This window comes from Rhinopithecus bieti, unplaced genomic scaffold, assembly GCF_001698545.2.
Source record: "Rhinopithecus bieti isolate Rb0 unplaced genomic scaffold, ASM169854v2 scaffold_12088, whole genome shotgun sequence".
Taxonomy (NCBI): Eukaryota; Metazoa; Chordata; class Mammalia; order Primates; family Cercopithecidae; genus Rhinopithecus; species Rhinopithecus bieti.
In genome coordinates, this window is record NW_016807975.1 from 588,194 (window position 1) to 608,945 (window position 20,752).

Consider the following 20,752-nt stretch of genomic DNA (forward strand, 5'->3'; position numbering starts at 1 on the left):
ACCTAAAAGTCATATTTGAATTATCTAAAAATCTGTAATGAAATCATTTCTTCTGCTATGAAATTGAACTTCACCTACAACCATTCTTTTACAAAGGTATTGAAGCAACCTATTTAAAACAAACAAACAAACAAACAAAAACCACGGATTATATTTTTAACGCAACTGTATGCTTCCTAAAACCAGAATAGTATAACTATGGTATTTTTCCTGTAGTTGCTGGAAAGTGTATAAATTCATAAACAAGCTTACTTTATATTCTTTGCCTATTTTATACATATTCAGGGAACTTCTCATTAAAGTTGACAAATAATGTGACAGTAGGATACAGCAAAGGAAAAACATCCCCAAATTTGTGAAAGAAAAAAATAAGGCCAGGTGTGGTAGTTCACGCCTGTGTAATCCCAGCACTTTGGGAGGCCAAGGAGGGCGGATCATGAGGTCAAGAGATCAAGACCATCCTGACCAACATGGTGAAACCTCGTCTCTACTAAAAATACAACAATTAACTGGGTGTGGTGCTGCACACCTGTAGTCCCTGCAACTCAGGAGGCTGAGGGAGGCACCTGAACCCGGGAGGCGGAGGTTGCAGTGAGCTGAGATCGCGCCACTGCACTCCAGCCTGGGGACAGAGAGAGACTCCATCTCAAAAAAAAAAATAAAATAAAAAATAAATAAAAGAGCAATACTGAATGAACAAGTGTTGCTGTAACAACTGAAGTATACTGTTTGTTAGTGTTGGGACCCAGGTGCAAATAACCTTGGAAGTCGTTACTGCACAATTTCTTATGCTACTTTTCATTGCAGAAAATACCATTAAAATATTAGTGGAGATAAAACTTTTGTATAACAAAATATTATGAACACAAAATTAAAAGACCAGTACACAGCCAAAAAAGACAGTAAAAGGATATTTGCAATGCACATAACCTACAAGAAATTAGGACTCTTAATGAGAACACTGGGAAAAAAATCATGAGCAACCCATGGGCAAAAGAAATAAATAGAAAATTTACAGAAGTATAAACCCAAAGGTCCAATGAACATATAAAAAAGATCCCAAATTCCAACAGCAATTAGGGAAATGCTAATGCATGCGATCTTTTCACAACCAACAGATTTGGAAAATTTTAAAAGTCTGGAGAAAAAAAGAACTTAGAGAAATGAAGACTTTCATATGCCACTGGTGGACATGAACATCGGTAAAAATGAACAGACCTTTGACAATATATAATAAAGATGAAAATAACCATACCCTAAGACCTAGAAATCCCATACTTGGATTTTCCCTAAATAAACTTTATCATATGTATCTTAAACATAGCACAGGTAGAGAAGATACCTAAGGTAAGGTAATGGATACAAATAAAACCAGAGATTAAGCATGGGCTGTTTTCATCTTACCAATGGTTTTTTTAAGGGCATCTAATTCTTCCTGTTGCTTGTGATATGAGCTTTGCTGGAGCTTGGTTTGTAATAAATCTGCCTCTTCAGTTTTCATCTCCCACTGCTGTTTTAGTTGGCGATACCTTACAAAAACAGAAACATGTAAGAAATGACTGTAATTTCTCTAGTATTTGAGAAATACATTCAAACTTCAGATTCTTACCTAAAATAAACTCATATACATTATAAACCATATAAGATGCTACTGGTTACAGGAATAATTTTGATGACTTTCAAGTTTCTGAGGCACCAATTAATTCATTTAGATATAGTCATTGAAGGTAAACAACTCTAAATGACTAAAATCCACAATAACTATTTACACTAGAAATATTTAACAGCTAGGTTTCCTTAAAAATAATCCCTCTTGCTAACTAAAAAGAAAAAAAAAACAACTACTCACCACAAAAAATGGTTATAACAATTACATAACATTTCAAATTTAATTATCTATTAACCTCATTTTCAAATGTTAATAGTAATGTTCCCTACTTTTAGTGTAAGAAAATCGTTTTGAACTTAGTTGTTTTAAAACGCACCTTCTTGAAAACTTTGTAATTCAATCCCAGTTCTGGATGCTTAGTCATTTCTTTGAAAGGTATTTAGCTAATTCAGTTGCAGTGAAATTTCAAGTTAATATAAATTCATAAAGTACCTTGTCACTAGAAATTCATGAGGTTTGAGGGAAAAAAAAAACAAAACTTATAAAATATAAATACTACCTTGAGTATTCCTGACTGAAGCTATACTTGACAGTACTTAATAATTTTAACTTCAAGTTAATTTAAAAATGTGGAGTATAGAAATATTTGTTTAAAAGATGTTACTTTCCTGATATGGTGTGAAACAATGGCTTTAGCTGATCCTTCCACCATTCTCATTTTTTTTCAAAATCTATTTTCCTTCCTTGACCTCAGTGACACAATTAGGAAAGAATTCAATTCTGCAGAACAAATGATCCAATACTACTGAACAAAATTAACAGTTCTAAGCCAAATGTAACTAACTACAAACTCATCACCTTGTTAGAGCTTCCACATATCACAGAAAAATTTTGTTTTACTCTTCTCACAGAAAAAAATTCATTTACTTTATGGTAAATTTATATTCATGAAGGTAAAATGCAGGCCTTTACATGTATGTGATGTTTGAAAGTAAACAGGATAGAACACTTGAGGCCAGGAGTTCGAGACCAACCTGGCCAACATGGTGAAATTCCATCTCTACTAAAAATACAAAAATTAGCCGGTGTGGTGGCAAGTGCCTGTAATCCCAGCTACTTGGGAGGCTGAGGCAGAGGTTGCAGTGAGCCGAGATCGGGCCACTGCACTCCAGCCTGGGTGACAGAGTGAGACTCCATCTCAAAAAAAAAAAAAGAAAAAGAAAACAGAAAAACTTTGATTCGATTTGTATCTTTGGTCATCCTGACTATGAAAATCTTGTCCATATTTAGCGTCCTCAAAAGTCTTGGTGCCATTCTAAGCTTTCATAACTACAGAATTTGAATGCTAAAAACGTACCCCAAAATAATCATTTCAACATTTATTTAGATTTTTTAAATTGTATTCAGTATTGTGAATTCTGAATAAAATCTTTTTAAATCAGTCCCTATTTGTCATCTTCAGAAATACTGGAAAAAATTACAATTAAACTTTAAAAAAAAAAAAAATTTTTTTTTTGAGACAGGGTCTCACTCTGTCCCCAAGGATAGAGTGCAGTGGCACAATCTCAGCTCACAGCAACCTTGAACTGCCCAGCCTCCTGAGTAGCTGAGACCACAGGCACATGCCACCACGCCTGGCTAACTTTTTTGTATTTTTAATAGGGACAGGGTTTCTCCATGTTGCCCGAGCTGGTCTTGAACTCCTGAGCTCAAGCGATCCACCTGCTTCAGCCTCCCAAAGTGCTGGGATTACAGGTGTGCACCACTAGGCCTGGCCAAACTTTCAAACAATGCACTTTGTTAAGTTTGTAGCTCTTTTAACTCATGAGGCTTTCAATTCAAGTGGGGACTTATTCTCCCAGATAACCACAGAGCCAGTTCACTCACTCTTGTTCACTCACTCACTCGTGTATTTACTCAACAATCATGTCCTCAGTGAGGCTTTTCTTGGTCACCCAATATAAAATTTTAACATGTCTTTGCCCTAGATAGTTCCTATCTCCTTTCCTGATTTACTTTTTTCTTCTTAGAACTAGTAACATGTTTTACCAATTCATCTTTCTTTATTGTCTGCTTCTCCAACAAGAAAAAAAGAGATGAAGGCAGGGATACTTATCTGATCCCCAGCCCCTAGAAGAGTATGTGGCACACAGGAAGCACTCAGTAAATGTTTACTGAGTGACACAAAAAGGTTACATTAGCATGATCCCAATATTGAAAAATAAAAATACACATATAACTCTATTATACTAAATAGAAACGATGTTGGAAAGTATTTATGTATCTTATCCATACCTATACAGAAGAAATACTGTAAGGAAACACAGTGCTGATATTCGACATGAACTTGTTTACCTGCTCATAGGCAACCTAGCAGATCCTTGATATAGGAAGGATGGTCACAATGCTATTAAACTTACTGTGGGCACCTGATCAATGCTATACTCTATCATTTTAATGTCAAATCAGGAAATCAAGTAACCTCTGGTATCAGACACCAGAGTATCTAAGGGTTTCCCCACCAACCCTATCCAAGTGCTAGTGTATTTCTCAGCAGAAAGAATGGAATATTTGAATGATTTTTTTTGTTTTGCTTAAATAGATTTTGCTGATTTCTTAAGACATCTCTCTTATAAGAAAAAAAAATAGATAAATGGTTATCAACTCACAATTTAATCAATTTTAAATAAACCAAAAAATATGAGAAAAGTCAGAAGCTGTATTTCTGCAAATAAAAGCAAATTTTCTATCATTTTCTACAATGCAAATCTTTAATTTAGAAAATGTATATACAGTTCTTACTTTTCAGCAGTGTTTTTAAGACCTGCTAATTCCTCCTCTAGAGCCCGCAGCTCATTCTCTTTGATTCTCAGTTCATCCTGAACATCTTTGAGTTCTTGAAACTTGGTTAAAATAGAAGCCGCCTGGGATCGAGCACCTGAGAGAGGCAAATTCAAACAGATCTTCCACATTGAGTTACCAGGTATACACTACACAATTAAGAGAATTACACTCAAATCGATTCAATAGTAAATATTATAGTGAGCTTATGAAGCCATGGAATTCATTCCATCACCTGAACCTTAGAACACAGAGAACTCATAACAGATCCAAGAGGTTGTAGTAGGTATTATTTATTCAAAATAACCACTGCCTTGTATACTGGGCCCATCTTCCACCCTCTGACATTGGACTTGCCTATGTGATTTGCTCTGGCCAATGAAATGGAGAAACGTGTCCCTTCTGAAAGTAAGCTTTAGGAGGCAGTACATAATTTACCATTTGCTTTCCGTTTGCCCTGAGAAAAATATGTTCAAGACAGGGAGGGACTGCTTCTCCTTCACAATGAGTCCCAGAATGAGAACAGCACTGAGCAGAAAGGCAACTGATCTGCAGCAGATGTAGCATTCACATGAAATAAATTTGTTGTAAGCTAAGACTGGGGGGCTGACCTAAGTTCTGATACAGCGCAGCAGGCAGAATAAACCGATTTCACATTATACAACTATAATTATCTGGCAGTGACAGGCTGAGGTATTATGTGGACAAAGAAACTCTGCAGATTTGATGGAAGAATGCTAAGGTCAATTAAAAATGCTGTTTAAACACTTGGTAATTAAGATATGGGGTTATTTCCTATCCCGTAAGTAAAACTTCAAAAGCATCTGAATCAATAAAATCTAAAAGTTTCTTCTCTTGTAGACATGTAATAACAGTCTCTTTTTATCTTCCATTTGCAGATACTAGTCATTTGACTGTGTACTGTAGAACCTAATACCTGCATGGAAATCATTGAACTGGCTATTGTTTTCATGGCCTAGAAAGACATTAAGTCACTTGATACCTCAAATGGCTTTATGCCGTTTACTGGGTTAAAAACACAAACCCTGAAATCAGACTGCTGCGATTCAAATTCTGAGTTCTGCAACCCTGTAGTGAGTTATTTAACCACTCTGTATCTTCATTTCTGCAACTGTATATTAGAGATGATAATACTATGCCTACTTCATCGTTGTTATTAAGAATTAATTCTTATTTAAAGCCCATAGAATAGGGTTTTATAGAATGATAGACATGTTCTGTATCTGCATTGTCTAATTATCCATTAATCATTTGTGGTTATGGGCTCTTGAAATGTGACTAATGCAACCAAGGAAATTACTTTTATTTAACTTAATTAAATGTAAAGAGTCACATATGGCTAGTGGCTACTGTACTGGACAGCATAGTTGCAGAACGTTGGTATATAGTAAACATATTCAGTGTTTGTTATTCGATTGTCTTGACAAAGATCTGCAAACTCAGTGTGGCAAATACTAGACCAAGAAGAATACGATCACTGTCTAAGAATTCCTTTAAGACATTAAGGTACCATTTCAAGAGCAGGTTTAATTTTTTGTTTAACTTTTGACAGGAGGTAGGCGGCACTGGCAAACACACAAATGAGAAGTTAACATGTTTCCTGAAGGAAGTGGGTAGTTGGGCTAAAAATGTACTTAAGAAAGGCCTCTTCCTATTTACTACAAAGAATTGTGAGGACAAAAGGATATAAGTCGGGCGCGGTGGCTCAAGCCTGTAATCCCAACACTGTGGGAGGCCGAGGCGGGTGGATCACTAGGTCAGGAGATCAAGACTATCCTGGCTAACATGGTGAAACCCCGCCTCTACTAAAAATACAAAAAACTAGCCGGGCGAGGGTGGCGGGCGCCCTGTAGTCCCCAGGGCTTACTCGGAGGCTTGAGGAGAGAATGTGCGGTGAACCCGGGAGCGGAGCTTCAGTGAGCCAAGATCGGCCCTGCACCATCCACCTGGTGAGACACAGCGAGACTCCCCGTCTCCAAAAAAAAAAAAAAAAAAAAAAAAAAAAAAAAAAAAATATATATATATAATACTTACCTCCACTCAATGTCCCATGAGGATCAAACACATCCCCTCCGAGAGTTACAGTTCTAGTCATTATCCTCTTATCAAAGGCCACTTTTTTGGCATTATCCATATTGTCACAAACAAATGTTGTTCCAAAGACAAACTCCATTGCTTTCTGAAGTTCTGGCTTATATTCAACCAGGGAAAGAGCCACATGAACGCTGTCAGGGCCAACCTGTGGGACAACAATAGATACGCCACAGTACATACTACTTCTTTTCCTTTCAGGTATTATTTTATAAACTAGTAAGAACTGCTGTAATGGAAACTTAAGTAATACTTACCTAGCATTAAAATTCTTTCTGAACTTTCTAAAAAGCTATGTAAACCCCAAAGTTTCAGGAAAAAAAAATTGCAGGTTTAAATACTGAAAGATCTATCGCTAAGTAAAATATTCATTAATAGCTAGTACTGGGCATCATGAAAGTTTCTATCAATAAGGAGCCATCACCATGTTTCTAAGTGTCCATTATCAAAGTTGACTGGACACAACTTTCTTAATGATGGTACAGATTGAGTATCCTTTATCCTAAATGCTTAGAACAGAAGTGTTTCAGTTTTCAGATTTTGGTATATTTGTACTACAGTGGTTGAACTTTCTAAATCCAAAATGCTCCAATGAGCATTTTTTGGGTGTCAGAGTTTTGATTTTTGCAAAATTTCAGTTTTTGGACTTTGGAGTGCTTAACCTGTAATTCCCAGATCAACACAACTATATGAAAATTTTGTTTCAATAATCAGGAATTTGGTTTCACAACAAATATTTTTTCACACAAATGAAACATGCTAGAGCAGTCATCTGCCAGTTACAGAAATAAAAACACAAGTAATGGAGAGTAAAAGTAATTTTAAAAATCCCTCAGTCCTCTATTTTGATCACAATGCTTCTTCTCAGCCTTTATTTATAGACGCTACCTCTGCCATCATTTTAAGAAAAAATAAGCATCTCTTTTAGAGCTTAGTATCAGCAGTGGCAATCACAACAAAAGAAGCTCTGTGTAACGTATGTTCAGTATTGTTCTTTGATGTGGCAGCTACATCAAATAGGTCTGGCTAAGGGATCTGAGGCAAAGTATTTTTGCTGTTACTTGAAATCCCAATTTCTTTCTAATGCTGGGACTTGACGTATGGCTGAATTAACTTCCTGAGCCTTCTGGACTAAATGGTGATTCTTCAAGTAAAGAAAGTACCAACCAAAAACACCACCTTTCAATTACTCAGCACTCATCCTCCCTCTCCTGATAGTATACATATCAACACAACTATATTTTGAAATCATTTTCATTGAAATCTTCTGAATTTAACTAAGGATACAACATCCAATTAGTTACAAGTATATTTGTAAATTTCATAGAAATGTTTTTTCAACTCATGTACTTGGAATGTCTGCTCAATAAAAAAACTGATTACAGCTGAATGTTATGACTGACTTCATGTTTTCACAGTATTACACAACTACAGTAACTTTTAAATGTATTTCCTTGTACTGATCTATTTTCTTACTAGCAAGCATGTCACTTTAGATCAACGTCAGCAGTTGAATGGGATCCTGGTCACCTGCTATGTACCTGCACAGGCTGAATAACAATCTAGAAGAACTCTAATAAAGAAGCATCACTGCAATACTAATGAAGGCCTCCCATAATGGATGTCACTGTGGGCTGTTTAAGTATGCCTAACATAGAAACAAAAACAAAAACTTGAAGAATTTGGGGTATTTATCTAGAAGCTCAATTCTAACCATTCAGGAATCAGGAGTGTAATTTTCACCATCACCTGATAGTCATGTGACTTAAGGTTAAAAAGGACATTCTAATACCACAAAGTGAAGTATATGAAAGGGAGTTCAAGTCTTTCAACATTTCTATTCTTTTGTCACCTAATTGCACAAGCCAACCCAATTTTCTTGTATTTTAATTTTGTGGGTCTGTATATGATTATGCTCCTCAAAATTAACGTCTTCTAACTTAAAAAAAAACACACACACACACCCACACAGATGAAAATTAAACATATAAATAAGACAAAATGAGACTTACAAGATTCTGAGCCACTCTCAGAGTTTCTGGTGCAATACATCTGGCTGAAATTTTATTGAGTGGAATTATGGTGTATCGACGTTTCAGTTCCCCCCTTTCGAGTAGCTTTTTACCAGTAACCTACAACACACATTAGAATTTTAAAAACGCACGTTAAAGAAGACAGAAAATTGAGAGAATGCAAGTTTAGTAGTCTATAACAAATGTTTAGTGCCATTTATCCCAAACAATCAAGCTATAATTATTATATGCAATGGAACATCATTTGGCCTTGAAAAAGGAGATGCTGCCATTTGTGACAACATGAATAAACCCAGAAGACATGATGCTAAGTGACATAATCAGACAAAGAAAAAAAAATACTGTATGACCTCACTTGTACATGGAATCTTTAAAACGAAGTTGAACAAATAAAAAGAGTAGGATAGTGGTTATCAGGGATGAGGAGGGAAAGAAAATGGGTGGAAGTAGGTCACAGGTCAAAGCGTACTTATTTGCAGTTGGGTAGGATAAATAAATCTACCTATTCAGAGATGTACTGTATAGCATGAGGACTATAATTAATGATAGTGTATATTGAAAATTTGCTAAGAGTAAATTTTAGGTGCTATCACACACAAAAAAGGTAACTATGGAAGGTGAATGGCTATGTTAGTATGTTTGACTACAATAACCATTTCACCATGTATATGTATCAAAACATCTTGTTGTACATTTGTTTTTTTCTTTTTTTAGAGATAAACAGTCTTGCTCTGTTGCCCAGGCATGAGTGCAGTGGTGTGATCTCAGCTTACTGCAACTTCCACCTCCCAAGTTCAAGCAATTCTTGTGCCTCAGCCTCCACAGTCACTGGGACTCCAGGTGCGTGCCACCGTGCCTGGCTAACTTTTGTATTTTCAGTAGAGATGGGGTTTTGCCATGTTGCCGAGGCTGGTCTCGAACTCCTGGGCTCAAATGATCTCCCCACCTCGGCCTCCCAAAGTGCTGGGATTACAGGTGTGAGCCACTGTATCCAGGCTTCTTATACATTTTAAGTATATATAATATAAATTAAAAAAAAACAAAGTAAATTTGACAATGACTATGTAGCATTTACAGGAAAGAGTATGAGCATTTTACAGAAGGATAACAAGGAGAACTGAAGAAATGTAGATAAATTCAATGTTACCTTGACGGGAAGACTGACATTAAAAACAGGTCATTTGTTCTCAGATTATTTTACAAATTAAATTCAACTTATACAGCAAAGAGATCCCAAAAGTTTCAGATTGGTAATATGCATTCTGAGTTTCTGAGTAAGCATGAGCCTTCCTTTGGAATAGTTATCAAAAAGTTATGAACCAAAACAATTTTACCCTGTAAATACGTCACCTTAGAGGAGAGCCTTAAAACATCAAGAAAGTATTCAATTCTTTTAGCAGCACATGACTTTTCAAGCTAACCAAATTTAAAATGTTTTTAAATTAAAATCAACTTACTTCTGTGTCTACTACAACATTGTAGAGTCGTTCTCCAGCCACTAATTCTAAAGCTGTGGTTGCAGAAGTATCTTTCACACTAATTAGAGAAGCCACAAGTCCTTTCACACAATTCCTATTCCAGTTCTTCTCTGGATCCCTGAAATACAAAAGTTGACAAAAATTTATCTTAGACAATAAAGTAGAAAAAGTTATACTTTACTCATCAAGAGCTCTTTTGGACAACACATTAAAGCGAAATGAAAGCAGAATCAGCACATGGTTTTAACAAACTAAAAATTTTAAAATGTCCCAAATGACTAGCCAGCTGTTGTTTTTACATCAATCAATAGATCTTTCAGTATGTTTCAATGTAATAAGAACAACTCTGATGTTCTAATCGCTATAATACATATGATTACTGTAAATATTCCATTAACCCACATAGCAAAACAAATTATAAGATGTAAACGTGGATATTTAACATTAATGACAGAATAACTTTAAAGACATTTTGAACTGAGATTAAATTTCCCTGATTTTAAGATTAGTGCCATCATTAGCCATTAAATTTCACAAGAATTTCCCCGCCAACATTTAAAACATTTCAACAAATGCTTAAAGGAAAATACCAGTGAAAGAAAAGCAGTTACAACAAGTTTCATACAAAAATCTTGGTGTCGACAAAACTTTCAGACTACTTCCAGCTTAAATAAAAATGTCTTGATTATTTCTATCTTAAAATTCAAGGCTTAAGTCTCTTACTTGTATGCAAATCGAAGATTGGGAAATCTGGCTAATAGAGCTTCATATGTTTCTTTCAATCTACCAATATCACGAGACAGCTGCCTGCGCTTTTCCAAAAGGCTTTCCTCTTTATTTTCTGAAAGATAAATCATAATAAGTTAAAACCAAGTTTTAAAAGTTCAGTCTACTGTTTTAAGGAAAATATTAGTAACCACTATTTCCAAAACATGCAAAAAATACAAATTTCTGTTATTACAAAAGCAGGCTGAACCTTCCAATTTCTATCCATTGTCAAACATTATTTCCAACAGTAAATAATTTTCATTCCAAAAAATAATATACAAACTGAATGCCTACTAATGTAGAAATACACAAATGACATTTTTGAGCTTTCAAATGATTGAAGCAGGAAATTCTCAATACTGAGTTTTCAAAAATTCAAGAGTTGTTTTATAATTAGGTATTTTTTTTACTATACTTACAAACACTTCTTAATACTAACGCTCATTAATATGCTAAGAAATGTTTCCTACTTGCTTGCGTTCTTTATTTAAATTAGCTTTTTATCAAAAATCACTACCTCCTCATGATCTGATTATCATGTTTTAAAGGCAAACCTTCATAATTTAGCTTTTTCATTTCAGCTTCAAGGTTTTCTTTAAGTCTTTTTACAGCTTCTAAAGCTTCTTGATCCTTCCTGTAGCCACTATCCATCTTCTTAACTTCAGCTTGTTTATTCTTTAATTCCTGTTGAGCATGCTTCAACTTCATCTGAGCCTGTGGCAGAAAAATGCAACAGACTATAGGATGTATGAGGCAGACAGTGCTAGTAATTAAATGGCCAAAGATTCAGATTGGTTTTACTAAGAGATCTTAGCCTTAAAAATTTAATTGTTTGGTCTCTTGGATTAGTATTTCAAGAAATTAGTCATTTCTCAGTATTTTCTTCTCAAAAACTACTTAAAGTATAAACTAATATATGATTAGTATGTTGTTAAAGAATTTGAAATTAAAAGTCCATATTTTTAATAAGATATGACATATTAAAATTGAAGGATTATATCGAATACTGTCAGTAGCTGGTAATTACAGCAAGCTAGAAATCACAACTCTCCTTCCTTTCCTTTCCGCTTAGTTGTTCATATTCGTATTTGTATATATTTGTGAGTGCTGTCTAAAAACAGTTAAGAAACTGAATTGAGCAATAAGATCTAAAATTATATAGGAAAAGAAGCTAACCTGACAAAGAAACTTAAATGATGAGAGTCTAATAATTAAATGCTAGAACTATTTAAATTAAATGTGTCAGGCATTCAAGAGTTTAAACAATTGACCACTGCTTCTTAAAACTATGAACTAGTATTCTAAAACCCAGATGGGGGTATCCTCCAAAACTGTGTATTTTTTCCCAGTTCCCTTATAAAATAATAGACAAACAGAGTACTTTAAAGATTTTCTACTGTTGAGAGTTCTTATAAATTTGTGACTGTCATCTCTGTCATGCCTGAATGAAAAAGTTGCAAATATATAAAGAGGAAAACCTGAGGATTAATGCATAATCACACACATTTGTGTACCTGTTTTAAAATCTGCATCTTCCATTTAAAAAGAAACAATGATATGCCTGTGTACATGTATTTTTTCTGCTAGCAAAATTCTTGTGTTCATAGGACTTTAAGTTGCACTACTATGTAAAATCTGAGAAACACTGTAATAGACTGACAAGACTTTTAAGATTATGAAATCAGAGTAGGGAGAACAAAGACTATAATGTGGCTAAATGTGAGGTACAGATACTTCCTAGAAAAATGTAAAGCTTCAGAAACAAGGTTTTAAGAACTAGGTATGATAGGCAAAGCAATGGGGAGGACAATCCTGTTTTCCTGTTAAAGCTTAAGACTTCAACATTGTGATATTAATAAAAAATAAAAATAGCCCAAAAAAGAATAAATGGATTAATCTCTAAAATTCCACACAATGCTGCAAACAGAACAAAGCATTCATTACACTTACATACTGAATTAACGTAATTTATGTTGTACAGCATCTTAACAAATTAAGTTCACCAATATTTAGCAATAATATATTTGAATTTTCCTGCTTTAGGCATTAGAGTTGCAGAATAATGTAAACAAACAAGTTCCTTGACACTGATTATTTTCAACATTATGTAACAATTGCCAAAGCATAATGTGAAAAGAAACTTCTTAAAAAAAACAGCAATCATATAGTGCTTAATGTCTATATTTACCTGTTTGGCTTCTGTCTGAGCTTTACTTATATCATTTTTACAGGCCATCATTTGACCAGCAAGAGTTGCTTCTGCTCCATCTTCATTACTGGACAGGCCAGCGGAAACTGCATTGAAGTGCTGCTGTGCAGCCGCCAGAGCTTCAGCATCTTTATTACTTGCTTCTTGAAGGGCATGCAGTCCATCTGTTATCTTTTTAACCTCTTTTTCCTTTGCTGCTAAAGTTTTAGAGTCCTTTAGGAAGAGTTTCAAATGGAAAATAATGTATTTCAGGAAAACATCTACTTTCTTATATGCATATATCCTTATGTAATCAAATTCCATAGCAATTTGGAGTGAGCATAATAAAGAAATTTAACCATCATAACTGTATATAAATACTGAATTATCATTTTGAAATTACAGTTTTTAGAATAAATATAACTCTTACACTACTTGAAATATTTTCATTCCATGTTATAAATTAAATCCATGAGACACTGGGCTAAATAATAATTGCAGATTTAAACAAATCACTTGAAGGGACTAAAAATGAATTTCTAAAACTGTAAAACTGAAATAACAGACATCCTACACTAAGCTTAAAAGTAGAGATTTTAGAATTAAGAGCACGTATATGAAAGTATTTTATAAACTGTCAAGAGCCATAAAATTCGACCACTAAATAGTTACAGAAAAAGTATTACTATTATGTAACACTTTTTAGGTAATATTAACCAGATATCTGACACTATGCAAGATACCAGCCCCGAAAAAAGAAAATCTAATGATCTTATTTACAATGAAAGTGACAACAAATTTTGGCCCACTTGATTAGTTCATGATTCATCATTTATTAAGTGCTTACTGTATAGTAGGCCCTGTTCTAAGACACTAAAGACACAGACTAAGTCGCTGTTCTAAGGGAGCCTATATTCAAGGTTAGAAGACATGGTCAACAAACAAAATAAGGTTGGGGAATAGAGTGATAGGAACTCTTACTTCAAGAAGAGTAAGAGAAGGCCTTTGAGATGCCATTTGAACGGAAGACTGGATGAAGTGGGAGGAGTGACTGTGCAAATACTTGTGGGACAGTATACTTGAAAGCCCTTAGGAACATGTTTGAATGTTTGAGGAACTGGACTAGGAGCACAGTGAGTAAATGGTTAAGGAGCCAACAGTCATATCATGAAGCACCTTGCCGGCCATGGTAAAGACTTAGATTTAATTATATAGTTGATCCTTAAACAAGATGGGAGTTCGAGTACAGACCCACCACACAGTCAAAAATGCTTTTGATTCCTCCAAAAACTTAACTACTAATAACCTACTGTTAACCAAAGCCTTACCAATAACATAACACAATTAACTTATATTTTGTATGCTACATTATATATTGTATTCTTGGAATAAAGCTAGAAAAAAGAAAATGTTAAAAGCATAAGAGAAAATACATTTACAGTACTGTAGTGTATTTATTGACACGGTAAGTTTATATCATCTGTTTACAAGATAAACCAGCTGTCTGGAAAGGAAGGCAACCACAGCTGCAGACCTCAATCTATGGTATATTATCAAGCAACTCAACTGTTTCTTGTAGCATCCTGACTTCTCTCTGCTTTTTGGGAGCATTTTCAGTATCACTAGTGCCACTTCATATAGATCCCATGTTATTCGGGTTTATGGTATTGCACTAAACATGATTAAAAATACAGGAGAACCACAAGACATCACTTTCTACCGAGCTCTGCAACTTACTGGAAACGCGAACTACTCAGAAGTAAATGATTAATGTCACACTGAGTTTATTTGAGCTCACCACCATAGCAACAGGAGGTGGCTACAAAAGTATTACAATAGTGTAGTATGTTCTATAGTTTTATGCAGTTATTTAATATTGCATCTTTACATTTGTTTACATTTCTCTGAACTACAAATAGTGCCAAGTATGGTGTTTAAGTTTTGAAAATTTTAACTTTTGTAACAGATTTTGTATATTTTATTGTAGTAAATGATAAAATAGACTAGTACCTACATATATTTTGTGCATTTATGACATACTTAACTTTTTCTTAATTTTTTTGATATTTCTAGGTCATATGGTATTTGTCTGCAAGTTTTTTCAAATTGTTGTAAACCTTCAAATAATTTTCCAATATATTTATTGAGAAAAATCTGCTAATAAGTCAATCCACGCAGTTCAAACCCATGTTGTTCCCGTGTCATACAGCGTACATGTAATTTGGAAACCACTGAAGGATTTTAAGCACAGGAGTGATGTGATTCAATTTATATTTTAGCTTCTGTAAAGAACAGACTATAGAGTGGCAACAGGAAAAAAGTAGGGAAACTAATAAGCACATTATTGCAGTAGCCCTCATGAGAGGTGATGGTTTGAATGAAGTTGGCAGTAATGCAGGTAACAAAAAGTGGCTGTATTCTGAATACACTTTTAAAGTTAACAGAATTTATTGATAGACTGGATCTAGATATTTAAAGAATGGCGAGAATCCAGAGGACTCTTAAGATTTCTGGCCTCAACAATTAGGTAAATAGTGGTACCATTTACTGACATGAGGAAAATTCAGTAACTCAGGTGGGTCTGGGTAGATGAGGAAAATTCCTAAATTCTATTCTGGAAATGTTAAGTTTTACACTTTTAAAAGTCATCCAGGTAAAATGTTAATTAAGTAGCTGGACGAAGAAATCTACAGTTTGTTGGACAGTCATCTGGATGTCATTAGACTTATTCTCCCTTTCTCAGTTGTGGTTCTTAAAAATAGCTGTAGAATGTGCTAGAAAATGCAACATTCTGATAGAGGGAATGGCCTGAATAATCCATACTCTATTTCAGTTTCCTCCTAGAAATATGCATGTCTTTTCATGCTTTAGCTCAGCAACTCATGTAAACCAGGGGATCATGTGCTGACCACCCCCATTTCTCTATTTCTGTGATACAACCCAGGGCAGGCTGGGTTTATAGCCTGGGGTGTAAACCCAGGGCAAGCTGCTTTCTAGGGTCCATCAGCTGTATGGGGAACACACAGATGGAACTCCATCCAACACTTGTGGGAATGGCCCACCGTGAAACCTAGGCGTTTACTATTAGTGCCTATCTGTAGGAAATAAATTTGCTTCATGTAACTTGTGCTGTATGAGTTCCATTAACACTGACAAGTTGGTAACTAGTACATAGTGAACTTGTTTCATACCATCACTGCAGTTAGTAGGGTCTGTTCTGACAGAATCATGGCTTACTGATAAAGCTGGAATGGCTTCACCCCTTCACCTCCCTGTCCCCAATACCCAGCCTAGGGCAGAGATATCACCCTAAAGGGTTGAGGGGCTTGGATATGCAGCTGGATGTTTTATGGAGAAGGAGCCATAATAAATGGAATATAGATGACCCCCTCAATGAATGAGCTGGCTGCATGAATTGAGGCAGAGCAAGAAACAGAAATGGGGGAGCTCAGCACATGATCCCCTGGTTGTTGGACACATGTAATTGCTCATTCCCAGGGCCAGATAGCTCGGGAAGCAGGTAGTCAGATGGATCCTGAGAGGGAACAGGAAAGAGAACAGGAAAGAGGTACTCAGACAGTCCCTGAGACATCTGAGAGAACCAACACATACAACGCAGGCCTCATAGAAAACGAAGCTCACTAGAGGATGAGTATACAGAAAGGCCAGGAAAGACTTATGCAGCCTGGTTGAAGCGTTTGTTTGATAAAGGGACACTGTGGATCCAAATGGCTAAACGGAATAGTTTAGAGCAGGACCAAGGTCTCCAGGTCCCCACCAGAGATGGCCCTATACTCCTGTTAAGATGAGAAAAAGAAATGAAAGTAAGCTTTTCTGGAGTTCTTGGATGCTGGAGCCCACAGGACTTATTTCCAGTTTTCCTAGGGAAAAGTTAAACTGATGACCATGGGAGGGTTTCAGGCAAATGTAATGACTCACTATGCTTACCTGCTGTGAGTAGATACTTTGTGTCACTTTGGGTGCTGGTGACCACAGTTCCCACCACTGAGTATGGACATTGATAGTTTGGCAGCTTGTGGTGCAGAACATCACCACTACCTGAGGAGGTATGCCCCTCACAGCTAAGAATTTGAGCTATACCAGTGGCACATATCCACCCTGACCTGCCACCTTAGACCTCATAAGTTATTCAAGACTTACCCAAGACCTCATAAGTTACTCAATGAAAGCAGTATTACATACCAAATGGAGAATAAGACACTACTTTCTTAATTTAAAACCCACTAAAGATAAAAATGTCACAATGCACTGGCCTAGTCTGGCTGGTCAGACAGGCCTTTGGGGCATGAAGACTAATGGATGGTCATAAGCTGAATGTCAAGGTCACTTGGACAGAAAGCCAAGGAAGTATCCCAGATACAGTCTAACAAAAATTGTTGGTGCTGGTGACACTTACTAACAAAAAAGAAGCCCCACAGCTGGTAGGTCTCTTGGGTACTAAACACAGCATATAACCCATGTGGGTGTTTTTTTGGCCCCCTTTAATCCTGGTGACTAACAAAGCTGCCAACTTTGAACAATGAACTTTGCAGTAGCAGGCCTTAGAAAACAATGTAAAGTGGTAGCCTTGCTGCTGCTTTCAAAACATTTACAGTCTGTTAGTCTGATGCAATGACAGGTGTCCACAACCACCATGTATGCTGACTGGAGTCTATGGCAACAGAAACTTGTCACTGGGAGACCTAGCCTCTTCGAAGTTGAACTTTTAAGTTGCTTGAGGCAGCCACCCGATACAGCTCTTGGAATGTAACTTTTTGCTTGCTATTGTGCACTGGTGGAGACTGTGCGTCTTAAGGCTAGAGCACCACATGCGACTCTGTGACTTAAACTGCCCACACTTGAGTGCTTACAAAAAAAAAAAAAAACCCTATCAATGAATTATAGCAGGTTCAAAAGAGCTTGATTATCAAACAGAAATGGTACATTTGAAATCAAGCCTAGTTGCAACCCCAAGGGACCAGGAGGCTTCATGAAAAAAATGGCTTGCTTATTAGAAGGGTCCAAACAACCCACAGGGGATGCTTTGGCTTCTCCTCTGGCTCCCTGGGTCCTAAGATTCTGAGATGTGCCTACCAATGGTATGGCGTGATTTACTGAAAGTTCCATCAAACAAAACAGGAGGGATCCTCTTGACTGTAGCCACCATCAGGCCAATAAGTGGTCATCTTTTGACTGAGGCTGAACATGGACATTACGCTCAATGGGTCAAACTATATGCAGTGATGATGTCCATTTGGGCCACCCCATCGCCATATCTTGCTATATTTCACCAAGTCATAGGCTGTTGCCAACAGCCTAGCCATCTGGTCAGCAGAAGGGCAACTTAGTGACTGGACTGCTAAAAAAAAAAATCCCCTATGTGGGCCGGGCATGGTGGCTCACACCTATAATCCCAGCACTTTGGGAGGCTGAGGCAGGCAGATCACCTGAGGTCGGAGTTTGAGACCAGCCTGACTAATATGGAGGAACCCTATCTCTACTAAAAATACAAAATTAGCCAGTTGTGGTGGTGCATTCCTGTAATCCCAGCTACTTGGGAGGCTGAGGCAGGAGAATCGCTTGAGCCTAGGAGGCAGAATACAAGGTGTAGTGAGCCGAGATCGCGCCATTGCACTCCAGCCTGGGCAATAAGATCAAAATCCCGTCTCAAATAAATAAATAAATAAAATAAAATTTTAAAAAATCCCCTATGTAGAAACAAGGACATGCTTTCTGAAAGCGACAAATATATGTCACTCATATGGACCCTGATGCTACCCTTGAAAGAAACATGTCATTTTTTTTGATACTTCATCATATTTCACTCTGACCAAGGAACATCCTTCACTGCCCAACCTGCATGACAATGGGCATTCTCTTGTGGAATACAATGGACTTTCCATGTACCCTGTTATTCACAGGCCAATGGAGCTAAAACGAAGCAATGAAAATGGAACAATGAAATAGCCTACTCATAAAGTAACTGAAGGATATCAAGGTGGCCTGTTAGTGAGGTGGTACCAACATCTGACTAGGGCATTATGGACCTAAACACTGTACTTTAGCACAAAGGAAACACAGCACTGCAATGCATATTATGATAGCTCGGGGAAATCTGAGATCCTAGGAGTGTTAGGTGGGAACATCTGAGATCCCAGGAGAGTGTTAGGTGGGAGCACTAACCTGTCAATACACTTTTTCCACAAGAATGTGGCAGCAAAGACCTGGAAGCATAACACCTCCCAAGCTGTGGCCATGGCAGGTAACATAAGATATTAGACATGACATCCAGGAACTTTCTGTCATAGCCCACAATGACAATCTGGTCCTGCTAGTAGTGAACTACCCTAGCATTCCTAATGTCACAGTGTACATCAATAGACCCTAACCCCTGGCTTACATGAGAGGACATAGCATCTGTCGCATAAAAGGGTGCTAAAAATGCCGTTTTAACTTAACTGTGGCAAAATGTTATGATGAAACATAACATAACCTCAATGGGTGGGCCCCTTGGTGACGAAGGAAACACAATGAACTAGTGCAAGCCCTCTGTGTAGGAGCTTCATGAACAATTGTGTACGGGGGAAATTGAACTTATGCAACTATACCACTAATGAGATTTAGCTGGCAAACGCTAATGCCTCCCTACCCATGAATGGGGCCACTGAACAGTAAAACAGGGGAAACGGTGCTATATAAGTTTATATAAAAAGGTTGAAACCCTAGGATACTTTCAACATTTAAACGTTAGGATAGTTCAACATTCAAGAGATTGAGTACTGTGAGGAAAATTAGGCCAGTAAGTTGTCCTGGAGTCCAGGTAAAAAAGATGTTTGCCAAAGACTACATCATTTTCCATGGACAGTGTAGGAGTGACCTAAACAGAAGATGGGAGATGTCAGGCCTGGAAAGCTGGCAGATGGTGGGATTCTGTACGTTGGGAATGCTGAGGGATGCCCCTACGTATCACTCCTAGAAATGAGATATATCATAGGGCCAGCAGCCTAAAGCTGTACAACAGATTTACTCAGGACCTACTACCAAGAGGTTTTACTGTCTCTGGGTTTAAGTGCTTTATAAAATCTTCTGTACCATATATAACATTGCTTTTCAGCCCAGCAGATATCCCTTGGGAAGGTTGTTTTAGACAACTGCTCTAAACCCGTTAGCACAAGTGGAAAGAGCATATGTGGTTGCCAACGCTTCCTGCTGTATCTAGATAAACACCTCAGGTACTGCAAAGCCACAAATACAGATCTGGAAGCAGGTCCGAAGGATCCTTCTTTGACCTCTTTAACAACTTCATATCTGGATTACTGGGATCCTGGGCTGAGTCAGTGCTCCAGGCAGGCCTGATCATCCTGCTTGTGGTCCTCCTGGGCACAGTGAAATGTATTCTGGCTACGGCTCAACAATACCGCAATGAGATTATGTCAGTCAGAGTGTTATATCCATCTAAGACAAACCTCCTTCTTCTTCAGATTCAGAGAAGTCTGTGGGCATAACAAAAGGACTAGTTTTGCTAGTGTGGAAACCTAGATTGGAGGATAAACTACAAGACAACTCCTTAGGTGGCACTAGACTAAGCCAGTTCTTCCCTCTCTGGCTTAGAGTTCTCAAGAATAACTGTAGAATGTGCTGATAATGCAATATCCCGAGAAAGGGAGGCAATGGCTGGAACAGCCAGGACTGTTCCTGTCTGCTCCTCCAGCTGCCCTAAAAC

The 20,752-nt window shown here is 37.0% G+C and overlaps 1 protein-coding gene across 8 annotated transcripts in view; it reads right to left on the reverse strand.

The window, feature by feature from the left end:
• The window catches only part of SMC2 (structural maintenance of chromosomes 2), a 46,106-nt gene that overhangs the window by 15,164 nt on the left and 10,190 nt on the right, over nt 1-20,752 (reverse strand). For all 8 annotated transcript variants that reach the window (XM_017884355.1, XM_017884354.1, XM_017884357.1 and 5 more), the window contains exons 10-17: nt 13,030-13,263; nt 11,396-11,555; nt 10,797-10,914; nt 10,053-10,191; nt 8,575-8,694; nt 6,506-6,710; nt 4,412-4,547; nt 1,405-1,529 (exon numbers count right to left, since the gene is read on the reverse strand). In XM_017884355.1, the coding sequence (XP_017739844.1) occupies nt 1,405-1,529; nt 4,412-4,547; nt 6,506-6,710; nt 8,575-8,694; nt 10,053-10,191; nt 10,797-10,914; nt 11,396-11,555; nt 13,030-13,263 (1,237 nt within the window). The remainder of the gene's footprint in view (nt 1-1,404; nt 1,530-4,411; nt 4,548-6,505; nt 6,711-8,574; nt 8,695-10,052; nt 10,192-10,796; nt 10,915-11,395; nt 11,556-13,029; nt 13,264-20,752) is intronic.